Here is a 16,908-nt window from a genome sequence, read left to right as displayed (position 1 = left end):
TTACACATAATGCCTGTGAATATGACATGTGTTCCTGTTTCTAGAACATACGTGTACATGATGACCACATCTCGCCTACTCCACCATCACAGGTGCTTGCTCTAACATGGAACTGTTATATGTGGTTGCATTTTTCGTATGATGTCTAGTTTGTATTGCTTCTGATTATGTTGAATGGCATCTACATAGCTTACAACTTATACCTACAATGATCACTTACCCATAAGACACATTTAACTTGGGACTGTGATGTAGGTTGCATCTTGCATTGTCTTCTAGCTTGTACTGTTTCTAATTTCTTGAAATGGCACTTACGACGAGACACTTTTTACCTGATAGAGTGATATTGGTTGCTGATAACCCACAAGTATAGGGGATCGCAACAGTTTTCGAGGGTAGAGTATTCAACCCAAATTTATTGATTCGACACAAGGGGAGCCAAAGAATATTCTCAAGTATTAGCAGCTGAGTTGTCAATTCAACCACACCTAGAAACTTAATATCTGCAGCAAAGTGTTTAGCAGCAAAGTAATATGATAGTAGTGGTAACGGTAACAAAAAGTAACAATAGTAAAAGTAATGTTTTTGGTATTTTGCAGTGATGATAGCAATAGCAACGGAAAAGTAAATAAGCGAAAAACAATATATGAAAAGCTCGTAGGCAATGGAGCTGTGATGGAGAATTATGCCGGATGCGGTTCATCATGTAATAGTCATAACCTAGGGTGACACAGAACTAGCTCCAATTCGTTGATGTAATGTAGGCATGTATTCCGAATATAGTCATACGTGCTTATGGAAAAGAACTTGCATGACATCTTTTGTCCTACCCTCCAGTGGCAGTGGGGTCCTTACGGAAACTAAGGGATATTAAGGCCTCCTTTTAATAGAGAACTGGAACAAAGCATTAACACATAGTGAATAAATGAACTCCTCAAACTATGGTCATCACCGGTAAGTATCCCGATTATTGTCACTTCGGGGTTAACGGATCATAACACATAATAGGTGACTATAGACTTGCAAGATAGGATCAATAGCACTCATATATTGATGAAAACATAATAGGTTCAGATCTGAAATCATGGCACTCAGGCCCTAGTGACAAGCATTAAGCATAGCAAAGTCATAGGAACATCAATCTCAGAACATAGTGGACACTAGGGATCGAACCCTAACAAAACTAACTCGATTACATGATAGATCCCATCCAACCCACCACCGTCCAGCAAGCCTACGATGGAATTACTCACGCACGGCGGTGAGCATCATGAAATTGGTAATGGAGGATGGTTGATGATGACGGTGGCGATGGATTCCCCTCTCCAGAGCCCCGAACGGACTCCAGATCAGCCCTCCCGAGAGGTTTTAGGGCTTGGCGGCGGCTCCGTATCGTAAAGCGCGATGATTTCTTCTCTCTGATTTTTTCTCCTCGAAACTCAATATATGGAGGTGGAGTTGGAGTCGGAGAGGCAACAGGGGGCCCACGAGGTAGGGGTGCGCGCCCCCCCACCCTCGTGGAGAGACGGTGGGCCCCCTAGCCTTCATCTTTGGCAGGTATTTTTCTTATTTTCTGAAAAGTGGCTCCGTGAAGTTTCAGGTCATTCCAAGAACGTTTGCTCCTACACATAAATAACACCATGGTAATTCTGCTGAAAACAGCGTCAGTCCGGGTTAGTTCCATTCAAATCATGCAAGTTAGAGTCCAAAACAAGGGCAAAAGTGTTTGGAAAAGTAGATACGTCGGAGATGTATCAACTCCCCAAGCTTAAACCTTTGCTTGTCCTCAAGCAATTCAGTTGACAAACTGAAAGTGATAAAGAAAAACTTTTACAAACTCTGTTTGCTCTTGTTGTTGTAAATATGTAAAGCCAGCATTCAAGTTTTCAGCAAAGATTATAACTAACCACATTCGCAATAACGCATAGGTCTCAAGTTTACTCATATCAATAGCATAATCAACTAGCGAGCCATAATAATAAATCTCGGATGACAACACTTTCTCAAAACAATCATAATATGATATAACAAGATGGTATCTCGCTAGCCCTTTCTGAGACCGCAAAACATAAATGCAGAGTACCTTTAAAGACCAAGGACTGACTAGACATTGTAATTCATGGTAAAAGAGATCCAGTCAAGTCATACTCAATGTAAACTAACAGTAATGAATGCAAATGACAGCGGTGCTCTCCAAATGGTGCTTTTTAATAAGAGGATGATGACTCAATATAAAAGTAAATAGATAGGCCCTTCGTAGAGGGAAGCAGGGATTTGTAGAGGTGCCAGAGCTCAGTTTTGAAACAGATGTGAATAATATTTTGAGCGGTATACTTTCATTGTCAACATAACAACCAAGAGATGGCGATATCTTCTATGCTACACACATTATAGGCGGTTCCCAAACAGAATGGTAAAGTTTATACTCCCCCTTCCACCAACAAGCATCAATCCATGGCTTGCTCGAAACAACGAGTGCCTCCAACTAACAAGAGTCCCAGGGGGAGTTTTGTTTGCAATTATTTTGATTTAGTTTGCATAAAGCATGGGACTGGGCATCCCGGTGACCAGCCATTTATCTCGTGAGTGAGGAGCGGAGTCCACTCCTCTTGAGAATAACCCTCCTAACATGGAAGATACATACGTCCCTAGTTGATACATGAGCTATTCGAGCATACAAAACAGGATATTTATTTGAAGGTTTAGAGTTTGGCACATACAAATTTACTTGGAACGGCAGGTAGATACTGTATATAGGTAGGTATAGTGGACTCATGTGGAATAACTTTGGGGTTTAGGGAGTTTGGATGCACAAGCAGTATTCCCGCATAGTACAGGTGAAGTCTAGCAAAAGACTGGGAAGCGACTAGCTAGAGAGCGACAACAGTCATGAACATGCATTAAAATTAATCAACACCGAATGCAAGCATGGGTAGGATATAATCCACCATGAACATAAATATCGTGAAGGCTATGTTGATTTTGTTTCAACTACATGCATGAACATGTGCCAAGTCATGTCACTTAAATCATTCAGAGGAGGATACCATCATATCATACCACATCATAACCATTTTAATAGCATGTTGGCATGCAAGGTAAACCATTATAACTCATAGCTAATCAAGCATGGCACAAGAAACTATGATCTCTAGTTGTCATTGCAAACATGTTTATTCATAATAGGCCAAATCAGGAACGATGAACTAATCATATTTACAAAAACAAAAGAGGTCAAGTTCATACCAGCTTTTCTCATCTCAGCCAGTCCATCATATGTCATCATAATTGCCTTTCACTTGCACGACCGAACGATGTGAATAATTATAATAGTGCACGTGCATTGGACTAAGCTGGAATCTGCAGGCATTCAATAAACAAGAGAAGACAAGGCAATATGGGCTCTTTTGTCAGATAAGCAATAATGCATATAAGAGCCACTTCAACAATTTAATTATGGTCTTCTCCTACCGACCCCCAAAGAAAAGAAATAAAACTATTTACACGGGAAAACTCCCAACAACCAAAAGAAGAACAGGAAATAGTTTTGGGTTTTCTTTTTAATTACTACTACAAGCATGGAAATTAAACAAACTAAAAGTTACAACTATTTTTTTTGGTTTTTCATAAGGTTTATTAAACACACAAGAAGAAAGCATAAAAAGGAAAATAAACTAGCATGGATGATACAATGAAAAAGTATGAGCACCGACATCTAGCAATGAGTGTGTGAGCATAAATGTAATGTCGGTGGGAAATACGTACTCCCCCTAGCTTAGGGTTTTGGCCTAAGTCAGTCTATGGCCATGGCTGGCCTGGCGGATATCCATAATAGTAGCTGGGGTCGTACTGAGAAGAAGAAGAAGAAGACTCCGATTGCCACTGGCTGACAATCATCTCCGGATCCCACTGGTAACTAGACTGTCGTGAAGGATCAACCTGTGGTTCCGGCTCTGGCTCCATGGCTGGTGCAGGGTTCCGGTAGGCGTGAATAGCCTTCAACAGAACAAGGTATTGGCCTACAGATAAATCAAACAAAGAAGGAGCAGGCAGGGTAATAGTCTCAGGATGATGTTTATTAAAGAACAATTGATATTTAAGCTCTCCTTCCCTATTCTTAACAATAAAAGCATGTGCCACCATACTTTTATAATCTAGATAAACACGAGGCAGCACTTTTTATTCCTTCTCATAATGCCTAATAGGTATGTTAAAATATGCAGCTAGGCATGAGGCATAGATGCCTCCAAAGATGGGGCCCTTGGTACGGTTCAGATTTAACCGTTTGGCAATAATGCCACCCATACTAAAAGTGTTATCACCGTATATACCTTGGAGCAAAATAATAATATCAGGGATACTAAGGTTCCACAGTTTCCGCGACCAATTAAGCAACGACTAGCAAATAATGCAAAGTAACGTAAAACATGAAAATGTATGCTAGTGATTCATGCATCGGAAACCTTCCTTGTTTCCCCTACAGTGATAGTATCAATAAACCCCTCCACATCATCACGATGTGGTTCTTCTGTCTTGCCCTCAAAAGGGACTAAACAAATCTGACAAAAATCATAAAGTGACATCTCCTTATGCTCATCATACAAATGAAACTCCACCGTAGGTGGTGAGTTCCTAGAATGTAAATGAAAGTTTTGCACAAAGGTATTTGTGAGTAAGAGATACCGATCGCATTGGTCATGGAGGAAAGCGGCGAGGCCTGCATTATGAGCCAATTCATGAAAATCTTCATAAATCCTAGCTGCTCTCAAGAAGTCCTCGGAAGGCCATTCACACGCCCGAACCTCCGTGGTGCGAGGCAGATTATACTTAGGCTTTGGTGCCTTTTCCTTCGAGCTTTGGATCGATGAGCCCCTCAAAAGTCTCCTCATCATTTTCTGAAAAATTCTGAAATTTTTACTAACTTCAAAATAAAAGTAAACCAAACTCAATTATATTGATAGCAACTCCTCCTACAAGTGCCTAGGGCCTATATCATGCATCAAAACTAGTTTTGACCATATAAATTTGACATGCAAGCTCAAGAACAGGGTCACCTAAGAAACACAAATTTGCAATGAATAAAGCACTAGAACAAAAACCAATTGGACCAATGGAGGAGTCACATACCAAGGAACAATCTCCCCAAGCAGTTTCATGAGAGGTGCTTTGAGCAAGGAGATCGAAAATGGCAGCAAAACGAGCTTGGACTCGGGTTTGAGCTGGTTATTTGTGTTTGTGGGAGGAAGATGAAGTGTGTGGGTGCAGGAATAAGTGGAGGAGGGCCACCGTGGGCCCACGAGGTAGGGGGCGCGCCCTAGAGGGGTGGGCGCGCCCTCCACCCTCGTGGGTAGGTGGTTGACCCCCCTGGTGTGTTCTCAGTTCCATAAATCCTCAAATATTCTAGAAAAAAATCATATTTAAATTTTAGGGCATTTGGAGAACTTTTATTTTCGAGGTATTTTCATATTGCACGGATAATCAGATAACAGACAGAAAAATATTTATTTTTATTTTATTTAATATAAATAACATAAAGTAAAAGTGGGGTACAGAAGGTTGTGCCTTCTAGTTTCATCCATCTCATGATCATCAAAAGGAATCCACTAACAAGGTTGATCAAGTCTTGTTAACGAACTCATTCCGAATAGCATGGAACCGGAGAAATTTCGAATAACACTATCTTACCTCAATGGGGATATGCACATCCCCAATAATAAGAATATCATATTTCTTCTTGACAGTAGGAAGAGGAAATTCAAAACCTCCAAATATAATCGATGGCATTTTCCCAATAGAGTTGAAACTATGAACTTGAGGTTGTTTCCTCGGAAAGTGTACCGTATGCTCATTACCATTAACATGAAAAGTGACATTTCCTTTAGTGCAATCAATAACAACCCCTACAGTATTAAAAAAGGGTCTTCCAGGAATAATAGACATACTATCGTCCTCGGGAATATCAAGAATAACAAAGTCTGTTAAAATAGTAGCGTTTGCAACTACAATAGGCACATCCTCACAAATACCGACAGGTATAGCAGTTGATTTTTCGGCCATTTGCAAAGATATTTCAGTAGGTGTCAACTTATTCAAATCAAGTCTACGATGTAAAGAGAGAGGCATAACACTAACACCGGCTCCAAGATCACATAAAGCATTTTTAACATAGTTTCTTTTAATGGAGCATGGTATAGTGGGTACTCCTGGATCTCCAAGTTTCTTTGGTATTCCACCCTTAAAAGTATAATTAGAAAGCATGGTGGAAATTTCATCTCCCGGTATCTTTATTTTATTTGTAATAATATCTTTCATGTACTTAGCATAAGGATTGGTTTTAAGCAAATCAGTTAATCACATACGCAAAAAAGATAGGTCTAATCATTTCAACAAAGCGCTCAAAATCCTCATCATCCTTTTTCTTGGATGGTTTGGGAGGAAAAGGCATGGGTTTCTGAACCCAAGGCTCTCTTTCTTTACCATGTTTCCTAGCAGCAAAATATTTCTTATCATAACGTTGATTCTTTGATTGTGGGTTATCAAGATCAATAACAGGTTCAATTTCTATGTCATTATCATTACTAGGTTGAGCATCATCATGAACATTATTATTAGCATTATCACTAGTTTCAGGTTCATTACCAGATTGTGTTTCAGCATCAGAAATAGAAATATTATTTGGATTCTCAGGTGTTTCAACAATAGGATCACTAGAAGCATGCAAAGTCCTATCATTTTTCTTTTTCTTCTTTTTAGAAGAACTAGGTGCGTCTATATTATTTCTCCGAGAATCTGCTCAATTCTCTTAGGATGGCCTTCAGGATACAAAGGTTCCTGAGTCATTCTACCACCTCTAGTCATAACTCCAACAACATTATCATTATTCTTATTATTCAATTCATTGAGCAAATCATTTTGAGCTTTAAGTACTTGTTCTACTTGAGTGGTAACCATAGAAGCATGTTTACTAATAAGTTTAAGTTCACCATTAACATTAGCCATATAATCACCCAAGTGTTCAAGCATATTTGAATTGTTTTTCAATTGTCTACCAAAATAAGCATTACAATCTTCTTGCTTAGCCATAAATTTATCAAACTCATCTAAGCATGGGTTAGCAAATTTAGTGAACGGGATTACAGCTTTATCATATCTATAGAGAGAATTTACCTGTACTACCTGTGTCGGGTTATCAAGACCATGAGTTTATTCAATAGGTAAATGATTAATATTATATGTTTCTTCAATAGGCGTTAAATTAAGACCATGTATTTCTTCAATAGGAGGTAAATTCTTAACATCTTCAGCTTTAGTACCTTTTTCTTTCATAGATTTCTTTGCCTCTTGCATATCTTCAGGACTGAGAAATAGAATACCCCTCTTCTTCGGAGTTGGTTTAGGAATAGGCTCAGGAATTGGCTCCGGAGGTGTCCAATTATTTTCATTTGTCAACATATTATTCAATAGAATTTCAGCTTCATCCGGTGTTCTTTCCCTGAAAACAAAACAAGCACAACTATCCAGGTAATCTCTGGAGGCATCGGTTAGTACATTATAAAAGATATCAAGTATTTCATTTTTCTTAAGAGCATGATAAGGCAAAGCATTAAGTAATTGGAGAAGCCTCCCCCAAGCTTGTGGGAGACTCTCTTCTTCAATTTGCACAAAATTATATATATATCTCTTAAAGCAGCTTGTTTCTTATGAGCAGGGAAATATTTAGCGGAGAAGTAATAAATCATATCCTGGGGACTACGCACACAACCAGGATCAAGAGAATTAAACCATATCTTAGCATCACCCTTTAATGAGAACGGAAATATTTTAAGGATGTAAAAGTAACGACTTCTCTCATCTTTAGTGAACAAGGTGGCTATATCATTCAATTTAGTAAGATGTGCCACAACAGTTTCAGATTCATAACCATGAAAATGATCAGATTCAACCAAAGTAATTATACCAGGATCAACAGAGAATTCATAATCCTTATCAGTAACAAAGATGGGTGAAGTAGCAAAAGCAGGGTCAGGTTTCATTCTAGCATTTAGAGATTGCTTACTCCATTTAGCTAATAATATTTTGAGTTCATTTCTATTTTGTCAAGCTAAAAATAGCTAAAGAAGCTTCTTGATCAAAGACATAACCCTTAGGAATAACAAGTGATTCTTCATCATCACTTTCATCAGTATCATCAGATTCAATATTTTCAATTTCTCTAGCCCTAGCAAGTTGTTCATCAAGAAAATCACTAAGTGGCACAGTAGTATCAGGCATAGAGGTACTTTCATCATAAGTATCATGCATAGCAGAAGTGGCATCATCAATAACATGCGATATATTAGAACGAATAGCAGAAGCAGGTGTAGGTGTCGCAAACTTACTCATAACAGAAGGTGAATCAAGTGCAGAGCCAGATGGCAGTTCCTTACCTCCCCTCGTAGTTGAGGGATAGATCTTGGTTTTTGGATCTCTCAAGTTCTTCATAATGATAAGCAGATATATATCCCAAGACTCAAAGAATAGAGCTATGCTCCCCGGCAACGGCGCCAGAAAATAGTCTTGATAACCCACAAGTATAGGGGATCGCAACAGTTTTCGAGGTAGAGTATTCAACCCAATTTTATTGATTTGACACAAGGGGAGCCAAAGAATATTCTCAAGTATTAGCAGCTGAGTTGTCAATTCAGCCACACCTGGAAACTTAATATCTACATCAAAGTGTTTAGTAGCAAAGTAATATGATAGTAGTGGTAACGGTAACAAAAGGTAACAATAGTAAAAGTGATGTTTTTGGTATTTTGTAGTGATGATAGCAATAGCAACAGAAAAGTAAATAAGCGAAGAACAATATATGAAAAGCTCGTAGGCAATGGATCAGTGGCGGAGAATTATGCCGGATGCGGTTCATCATGTAACAGTCATAACCTAGGGTGACACAGAACTAGCTCCAATTCGTTGATATAATGTAGGCATGTATTCCAAATATAGTCATACGTGCTTATGGAAAAGAACTTGCATGACATCTTTTTTCCTACCCTCCCGTGGCAGTGGGGTCCTTACAGAAACTAAAGGATATTAAGGCCCCCATTTAATAGAGAACCGGAACAAAGCATTAACACATAGTGAATACATGAACTCCTCAAACTACAGTCATCATCGGTAAGTATCCTGATTATTGTCACTTCGGGGTTAACGGATCATAACACATAATAGGTGACTATAGACTTGCAAGATAGGATCAAGAACACTCGTATGTTGATGAAAACATAATAGGTTCAGATCTGAAATCATGGCACTCGGGCCCTAGAGACAAGCATTAAGCATAGCAAAGTCATATCAACATCAATCTCAGAACATAGTGGACACTAGGGATCAAACCCTAACAAAACTAACTCGATTACATCATAGACCCCATCCAACCCACCATCATCCAGCAAGCCTACAATGGAATTACTCACGCACGACGGTGAGCATCATGAAATTGGTGATGGAGGATGGTTAATGATGATGATGGTGACGGATTCCCCTCTCCGGAGCCCCGAACGGACTCCAGATCAGCCCTCCCGAGAGGCTTTAGGGCTTGGCGGCGGCTCCGTATCGTAAAACGCGATGATTTCTTGTCTCTGATTTTTTTCTCCCCGAAACTCAATGAGTTGGAGCCGGAGAGGCAACAGGGGGCCCACGAGGTAGTGGGGGCGCGCCCTAGGGGGGCAGGCGCGCCCCCACCCTCGTGGAGAGATGGTGGGCCCCCTGGCCTTCATCTTTGGCAGGTATTTTTCTTTTTTTCTGAAAAGTGGCTTCGTGAAGTTTCAAGTCATTCCGAGAACGTTTGCTCCTGCACATAAATAACACCATGGTAATTCTGCCGAAAATAGCGTCAGTCCGGGTTAGTTCCATTCAAATCATGCAAGTTAGAGTCCAAAACAAGGGCAAAAGTGTTTGGAAAAGTAGATACGTCGGATACGTATCAGTTGCATGTTCATATGGTGCCTAGCGTTCATTTCTTCTAATTTTGTTGAAATGCCTTTCGCTTACTGTTTTTTCATACATATTCCATCCTCCTATCGTACATGTGAATATGAAATGCTGTCTTTTTTGTATATATTCCATCCTCCTATCCCGCGCTTGCCTTACATCAAAGTAGTGTTCGTCTATATCATGCATCAACCAGTTATGCAGAGCTAATTTTATTCATCTTCTTGTGGTTTTGACTTCATAAGGAAATATCAGAAAATAGGAAGGAAAAGAGTAAGTCAGGGGATGTCGGTGGTCCTTCGCACCGACGCAAACAGAGACTCTCTAGATTTGCCACTGCTACTGCTAATGAAGTTGAAGTCCCAAGTCTACATGATGAGTTCATCTCCCATACTCCACCATTGCAGGTGCTTGCTCTAAGTTAACAGTGTGATAATTAGTTTCATGTTGCATATGTTGTCTAGCCTGTATTTCTTCTATTTTGATTAAATTGCACCTGCTGAGTTTATACGTTATACATGTGCATATGACATGGCGTTCTGTGTCTAGAATACACTGCATCTATCTATCATACCATGTTCTTCCATCAAAGTACTGTTGTTGTGTATCCCGCATCAGTCACTCATGATTGGACGCTTTTAACATGACAGTTTGATAGTGGTTGCATCTTGCATTGATTTCTACATTGTACCACTTCTAATTTTTCGTATTGCCACTTATGACAAGACACTTTTAACTTGGCAGATTAATATTGGTTGCATCTTTCATATGGTGTCTAGCTTGCATTACTTCTATTTTCTTGAAAATCCTTCTGCTTAGTTTACACATTGTAGTTGTGAATATGTCATGTCATCCTGTTTTTCTTACATATTCCATCCTCATACGGTTGTCTTACATCAAAGTATTGCTTGTCTGTATCATGCATCAATGAGTTCTGAAGAGTGATTTTATTCTTTTGTGTTGTGGGTACGGCTTGACATGGCAAAGTCAAAAAAGAGCAAGGAAAATAATATAGTAGGGAGTGGTGTTACTCGTCGGGAGAAACGAAAAAGGATCTGTCGTCCAGATTCTGCTGGTACTTATAGTGCAGTAGAAGGTCCAAGTCCACCGGCTAAATCTACAAACATAGTATCACCTGCTCCACCAGCTGCAGCATCCGCTTCAACTGTACTAGCATGTCAATGAGTTACTCGTTCATTTGCTCCGGAACTGGCCAGTTCCCAAGCTGCCTTCACACCAAACACTACTTCCTAAGCACTGCTGACACAACAGGACTTGGCAAGATAAGATGAACCTCATGAGCATCAACACCAATATGGTACCTGACCGAGTCAAGTTGAAGTTGTATGCTCCTTTATATGTACTCTCACAGTTTGATGTACACTAACACTTTCCATATTCGTTGTTGAACTAGCACCACAGCACAAGCGGAAATAGACATCAGGGATAATGCTTGACAGATTAACAAAATCTTAAAGGAGGAAGAATGGAGATCCATTTTGAGGCAGGGTTAAAAAGGCCACGTGATGCTACAGAGTCAGCCAAGTTAGTATCAGAGGCAGCCGTTGCCGTTAGGTGTCATGCACGTATCCTCCCAACGTGGATCCAGTACAGGAATGAGAAAGACAATACCCAGTTTAACACCTTCCTTGACCATTTATCCGTAAGTAATGTTATTCATCGCAATTAGTAATATTGTCTTGCTCTGTCCCATACTTTCTAGCTTCCTCCTAATAAGACTCACATTCTTTTTTCAATAGATGAGGTTCAAGTTGGATCCGAAAGATGATGCAACTAAACAAGCATGCACTCATGTTTTTCAGTCTGCTCTACGACAGTATCAGTACCACCTTAGAAAATCTCACATTGAAGGCAGGGCTAACAATGAAATCGCCCAAACATCTCCAGTTGAATATATTACAGATGAGGACTGGACAACCCTCGTTAAACACTGGTCTGATCCAAAGTATCAGGTAGGCTATATGTATTTGATCAGACCACATATTGAACTTGTATTTATGTATGTGCCTTACAAGTGTATCTTCTTCTAGTCTAACTGTTTGAAGAACAAGGCCAGCTTTTCTAAAGTGAAATTCCAACAGACAACAGGATCTCGTAGCTATATTGCACACTGCGAGGCTCTTGTCAATAGCTGCTGTTTCCTTCTTTTTTCTGTGCCATATATCGTATCTATATTGACTTGTTCCAAATACAGAGGAAAGCCTGTGTGGACCAAAATGAACTTGAAACCGAATGTAGTGCAAATCTTCAAGGATTGCCACACCAGCAAGATGAAGGGCACAAGAAGACCAGTTCAAGCCGTTGTTGTAAGTCCTTACTCCTCCTGCCTTGAACTGATTGGTAGTGTGATGTGTTCATTTAACTACTTGGTTTGCAAGCAATGTCAGTTACTCTATTCACTTTTAGACACAGTTGTCTTAACGTATCATTTCACCTTACATGGTTTAAAAGAGATGAAGGATATTCTTTTGGTCTTGATCTGTAATCTAGTTGTTATGTTCATGTGCGCACACAATGATAAAATAGCCTATTTGTTTTATATCTGTTTGCCCATGATATGAATGATGGCATACTATGTTCATCCTACTTTAAACCATGTCTCTTTATCCTTAGATGTCAACGAATGTGAGGAAATAGACAATACAGTAGTCATGCTACATGGACATATGTTCCGAAAGTGATTTTATTATGTAGTTGGCACTACAATACATGCCAATGTATTACAGTAGTTCACCAAAATAAGTTATGTATAAATGTGTAACCTACTTTGTTTGTTTTTGTCTTATTAGTAACTTATCTGGTACACTAATCTATAAGTTCAAACTTTTAGGAAGCTATGGAACAAATGATTGAATAGCCACAACAACCTAAAGGTGACGAGGCTACCACAGGCACAATGTCACCTCTTGCTGCAGTGCGTCAGTATCTCTCCACTAACAGTACAAAAAGCACCTTCCTACGTAATTCTGGGTTGGTTGTCAAGGTAACCTCATCCAAATCGCCTACTGAACAAAATCTTCCAGCTAGACAGAGTGATATATCTGTGCTCCAAACACAAGTCCAATCCCTAATGGACGTTGTTTTGGAAACAAGAATAGTGGTTGACAAATGTCATCAAGATATGAATGGTTTTGAAACCATACTATCAGACATTCGCTTCGTTGTTCAAGAGCAATGGCGGAAAAAGGTGAAGATCGTGCTGCTCCATCAGATTCTACAGCCTAAAACATTAGCACTCAGGTCAAATGATTTGTGCTTCTATACATCTGATGGTGCTTTTATTTGCAAGGACTGTAAACTTTATGCCAACGGGCCTTTTGTTGTATGGTTGGAATTTATTTTGTTGTGATACAACATTTATGATGCTGCCAAAGGCTGCAGTAATTACGACACTATTTTTGTATAGTGTAGGTTTATCTTAGTAATGTATTCGGCCGAAAGCTTCGTAGGAGCCCAACATGCCAACATTTGTCGGGCCCATTCCAATTGGGCTAAAAACGATTATGGACCAAAATTTGCATGTAGCCCACTAAAAATATCTGGGCCTAAATCAGCATAAGCTTTCATATTTTTCTGGTAGGACTGTGCCCATAGTGGGCCTTTAACAGGCCTAAACATAATTTGGGCCCTCTTTAACAATAGGCCATTTACAAGTGTAAATATCTCAAGCCCATAAATACATGGGACTTTAATAAACCGAAAGTGAGATTGGGCCCTGATTGTGCCAAATAACCCATTGGTCTTAGCAGGCCGAAATGGTGGCCCATTTATGATGCGGATCTTTCACAGGCCGAAATTCAGATGGGTCGTAAATGCGTCGACCTAATACACGGGCCTTTAACAGGCCAGAAGTTCGGTCGGGCTAGATTATCGTCATTTTTATATGGTCCGTTAATGAGACTGATGTGACATTGGGCCACATATGGCCCATAGATTTCGTCCGACGTTAACAGGCCGAAAATCACATCAGGCCGAAAGTGGCCCAAATCTATAGTGGGCCTCTAATAGGCTGAATGTCAGACATGGCCGAATATGACCCAAATCATTCACGGTCATATATTGGCCGAAAGTTTCAATGGTCTCTAAATGGACCCAAATGAAGCAGGACCATTAACAGGCTGGAAATACACCGGGCTGTAATTCGGCCCATATACTTAGCGGGCTGTTAACGGGCCAGAAGTGACCATGGTCACGATGATGGCAAGTTTAGGACAGGCCGTTGACGGGCCGATTTGACACTAGCCGTGCGGGCCTTAACTGAGAATGTTGGGCCTTTAGCTGGGCCAGCCCATTATGGTTTGCTAAATCTTATGGGCCTTTAGCTGGGCTGGCCCATTGTGGTCTGCTAAATCTTGTGGGCCTTTAGCTGGGCCGGCCCATTATGGTCTGCAAAAGCTTGTGGGCCTTTAGCTGGGCCGGCCCATTATGGTTCACTAAATCTTGTGGGCCTTTAGTTGGGCCGGCCCATTTAAACTTTAGGGTCCACTTTTGGGCCAATCCACGTGTCAACATATCATAGGCCCATCTCGACCGTTGGATGAGTGACACCTGTGCCAACGCGGAGCTGACGTGTGGTTCCGTCGACCAATGAGAATTTTACACGTAGAAAATCGGCATTGGTCATGGCTGTTAGCGGGTTATCGGATCCAAAACCGGACCCGTAGCTTAACGGCGTCTTGTTACGGTAGATGCCACGTGTCGGTCACCCTTGACGAAAGCAGTTCTATGACGCACGATTTATCGTCATGGAAGTGGACACTTCCGTGATGATAATTTTGGTAATGTCATGGAACACTTCTACGACAACACAAGTATGACTATCTTCATTCTGTCATAAATTTGTCATGGATGTACATGCATGACAGAAAATGTGACCTACTGTGACAAACACGTATCATCATAGAAGTGTATTTTTTTGTAGTGGTGCTTGGCATCCATCAGTCGCTTCATCAGTAGGCTGGGAGAGAAGGCTCTTCCCCTGTACCAGTTAATGAAGAAAACCACTCACTTCGAGTGGAATGACATGGCGGGCGAAGCCTTTCTCCAGCTGAAGAAGATGCTGACTACGCCGCCTGTTCTGGCGGCTCCGGCTGCTAAGGAGCCGATGCTCCTCTACATCGCCGCCACCAGCTGGGTGGTCAACACTGTCATTGTGGTAGAGCGCCCAGAAGACGGAAGAGCACAGTTGGTTCAGAGGCCTGTGTACTATTTTAGTGAGGTGATGTCGGCCTCGAAGCAGAACTACCCCCACTACCAGAAGATGTGCTACGCCGTGCACTTTGCCGCCAAGAAGCTTAAGCCATACTTTCAAGAGCACCCCATCACGGTCGTCTGCACCGCCCCGCTTGCTGAGATCATAGGCAGTAGAGATGCATCAGGCCGGGTGGCCAAATGGGCCATCGAGCTGGCCCCCTACACCATCTTCTACAAGCCGCGCACCGCCATCAAGTCCCAAGCACTGGCCGACTTCCTCGTTTACTGGGCCAAAGCCTAGCACCTGCCGCCAGCTATGGACTCCACTCATTGGCGGATGCACTTTGATGGCTCGAAGATGCGCACCGGCTTGGGAGCCGGCATCGTCCTCACCTCTCCCAAAGGCGTCAAGCTCAGATACACATTGCAAATCCACTTTGCCGCCTCCAAAAATATGGCCGAATACGAGGCGCTAGTACATGGACGCCGGCTGGCCAAAGAGATCGTCATCCGCCGGATCATGCACTATGGTGACTCGGACTTGGTGGTCCAATAGTCGTCTAGGGACTGGGACGCCAAGGATGCAAACATGGCGAGCTACCGCTTCCTCGTCCAGCAAATCAGCAGATATTTTGACGGGTGCATGTTCCTTCATGTGCCACGAGCCGACTACGAGCAAGCAGATGCCTTGGCACGGATTGGCTCCACCCGGCGTCTCCCTTCAGCGCCTCCTCAAGCCGTCTATCAAGCCTTCACTGGAATCAGAGTCTATCTTCATGCCGGCCGCCCCCGGAGCAGTCGGATCGAACTCAGGGGCTGCATCAGTTGGCCCGGGGACTTCGGCAGGCGGCTCGGGGGCAGCAGCAGTCGCACCTGGCCCGGGGACTTCAGAGCCCGGCCCGGGGGCTACGACAGTTAGCCCGGGGACTTCAACAATGCAGCAAGTGGCGGCCGACTCCACCCCGCCGCCTCCCAACCCAAGCGCCCTAGTTTCAGTGGCCGTGATGACAGTGAATGAAGTCGAAGCACCATCATGGGCGCATCCCATCCTCAACCTTCTGGTGAGCGGCGAGCTACCAACCGATGAGATTTCGGCCCGGCAGGTGCAACACCGGGCGGGAGCATACACGATAGTAAACAGAGAACTTGTCAGGCGCATCGTCACTGGTGTGTTCCAGCGCTGCGTGGAGTCAGGGAAGGGCAAAGCAATCCTCAGAGACATCCACCAAGGCGAGTGTGGCCACCACGCGGCCTCCAGATCCCTTGTCGCCAAAGCCTTCCGCCACGGTTTCTTCTGGCCGACTGCTCTAGAAGACGCCAAAGATTTGGTCAAGAAATGCAAGGGGTGCCAGAAATTCAGCTCCAAGCAACATCTGTCGGCTTCTGCACTCAAGACCACCCCCCTCACTTGGCCCTTTGCTGTGTGGGGGCTAGACATGGTGGACCCATTCAAGACAGCACGTGGCGGCATGACTCATCTGCTTGTCGCTGTGGACAAATTCACCAAGTGGATTGAAGCAAAGCCCATCAACAAGTTGAACGGTCTGACCGCTGTGACCTTCATCGCAGATATCACCGTCCAGTATAGTGTACCGCACAGCATCATCACCGACAATGGCACAAACTTTGCCAAAGGCACCTTGGCTCGTTTTTGCGTGACGTAGAGCATCCGACTGGACTTAGCATTTGTTTCTCATCCGCAGTCAAACGGCCAAGTCGAAC

The 16,908-nt window shown here is 42.2% G+C and overlaps 1 protein-coding gene across 1 annotated transcript; it reads left to right on the top strand.

Annotated features, from left to right (window-relative positions):
• Positions 1-15,016: 15,016 nt before the first annotated feature.
• On the top strand, positions 15,017-16,616 carry LOC119333442 (the record flags this gene model as incomplete). The annotated part of the gene is made up of 2 exons (XM_037606331.1): positions 15,017-15,211; positions 15,903-16,616. Coding segments are annotated over exons 1-2 (909 nt in total), but the record flags the coding sequence as incomplete, so codon positions are not given.
• Between the last annotated feature and the right edge of the window lie 292 nt (positions 16,617-16,908).

This window comes from Triticum dicoccoides, chromosome 7A, assembly GCF_002162155.2.
Source record: "Triticum dicoccoides isolate Atlit2015 ecotype Zavitan chromosome 7A, WEW_v2.0, whole genome shotgun sequence".
Classification (NCBI taxonomy): domain Eukaryota; kingdom Viridiplantae; phylum Streptophyta; class Magnoliopsida; order Poales; family Poaceae; genus Triticum; species Triticum dicoccoides.
Note: the sequence above shows the minus strand (reverse complement) of the source record. Positions and strands in the feature narration are given on the sequence as shown.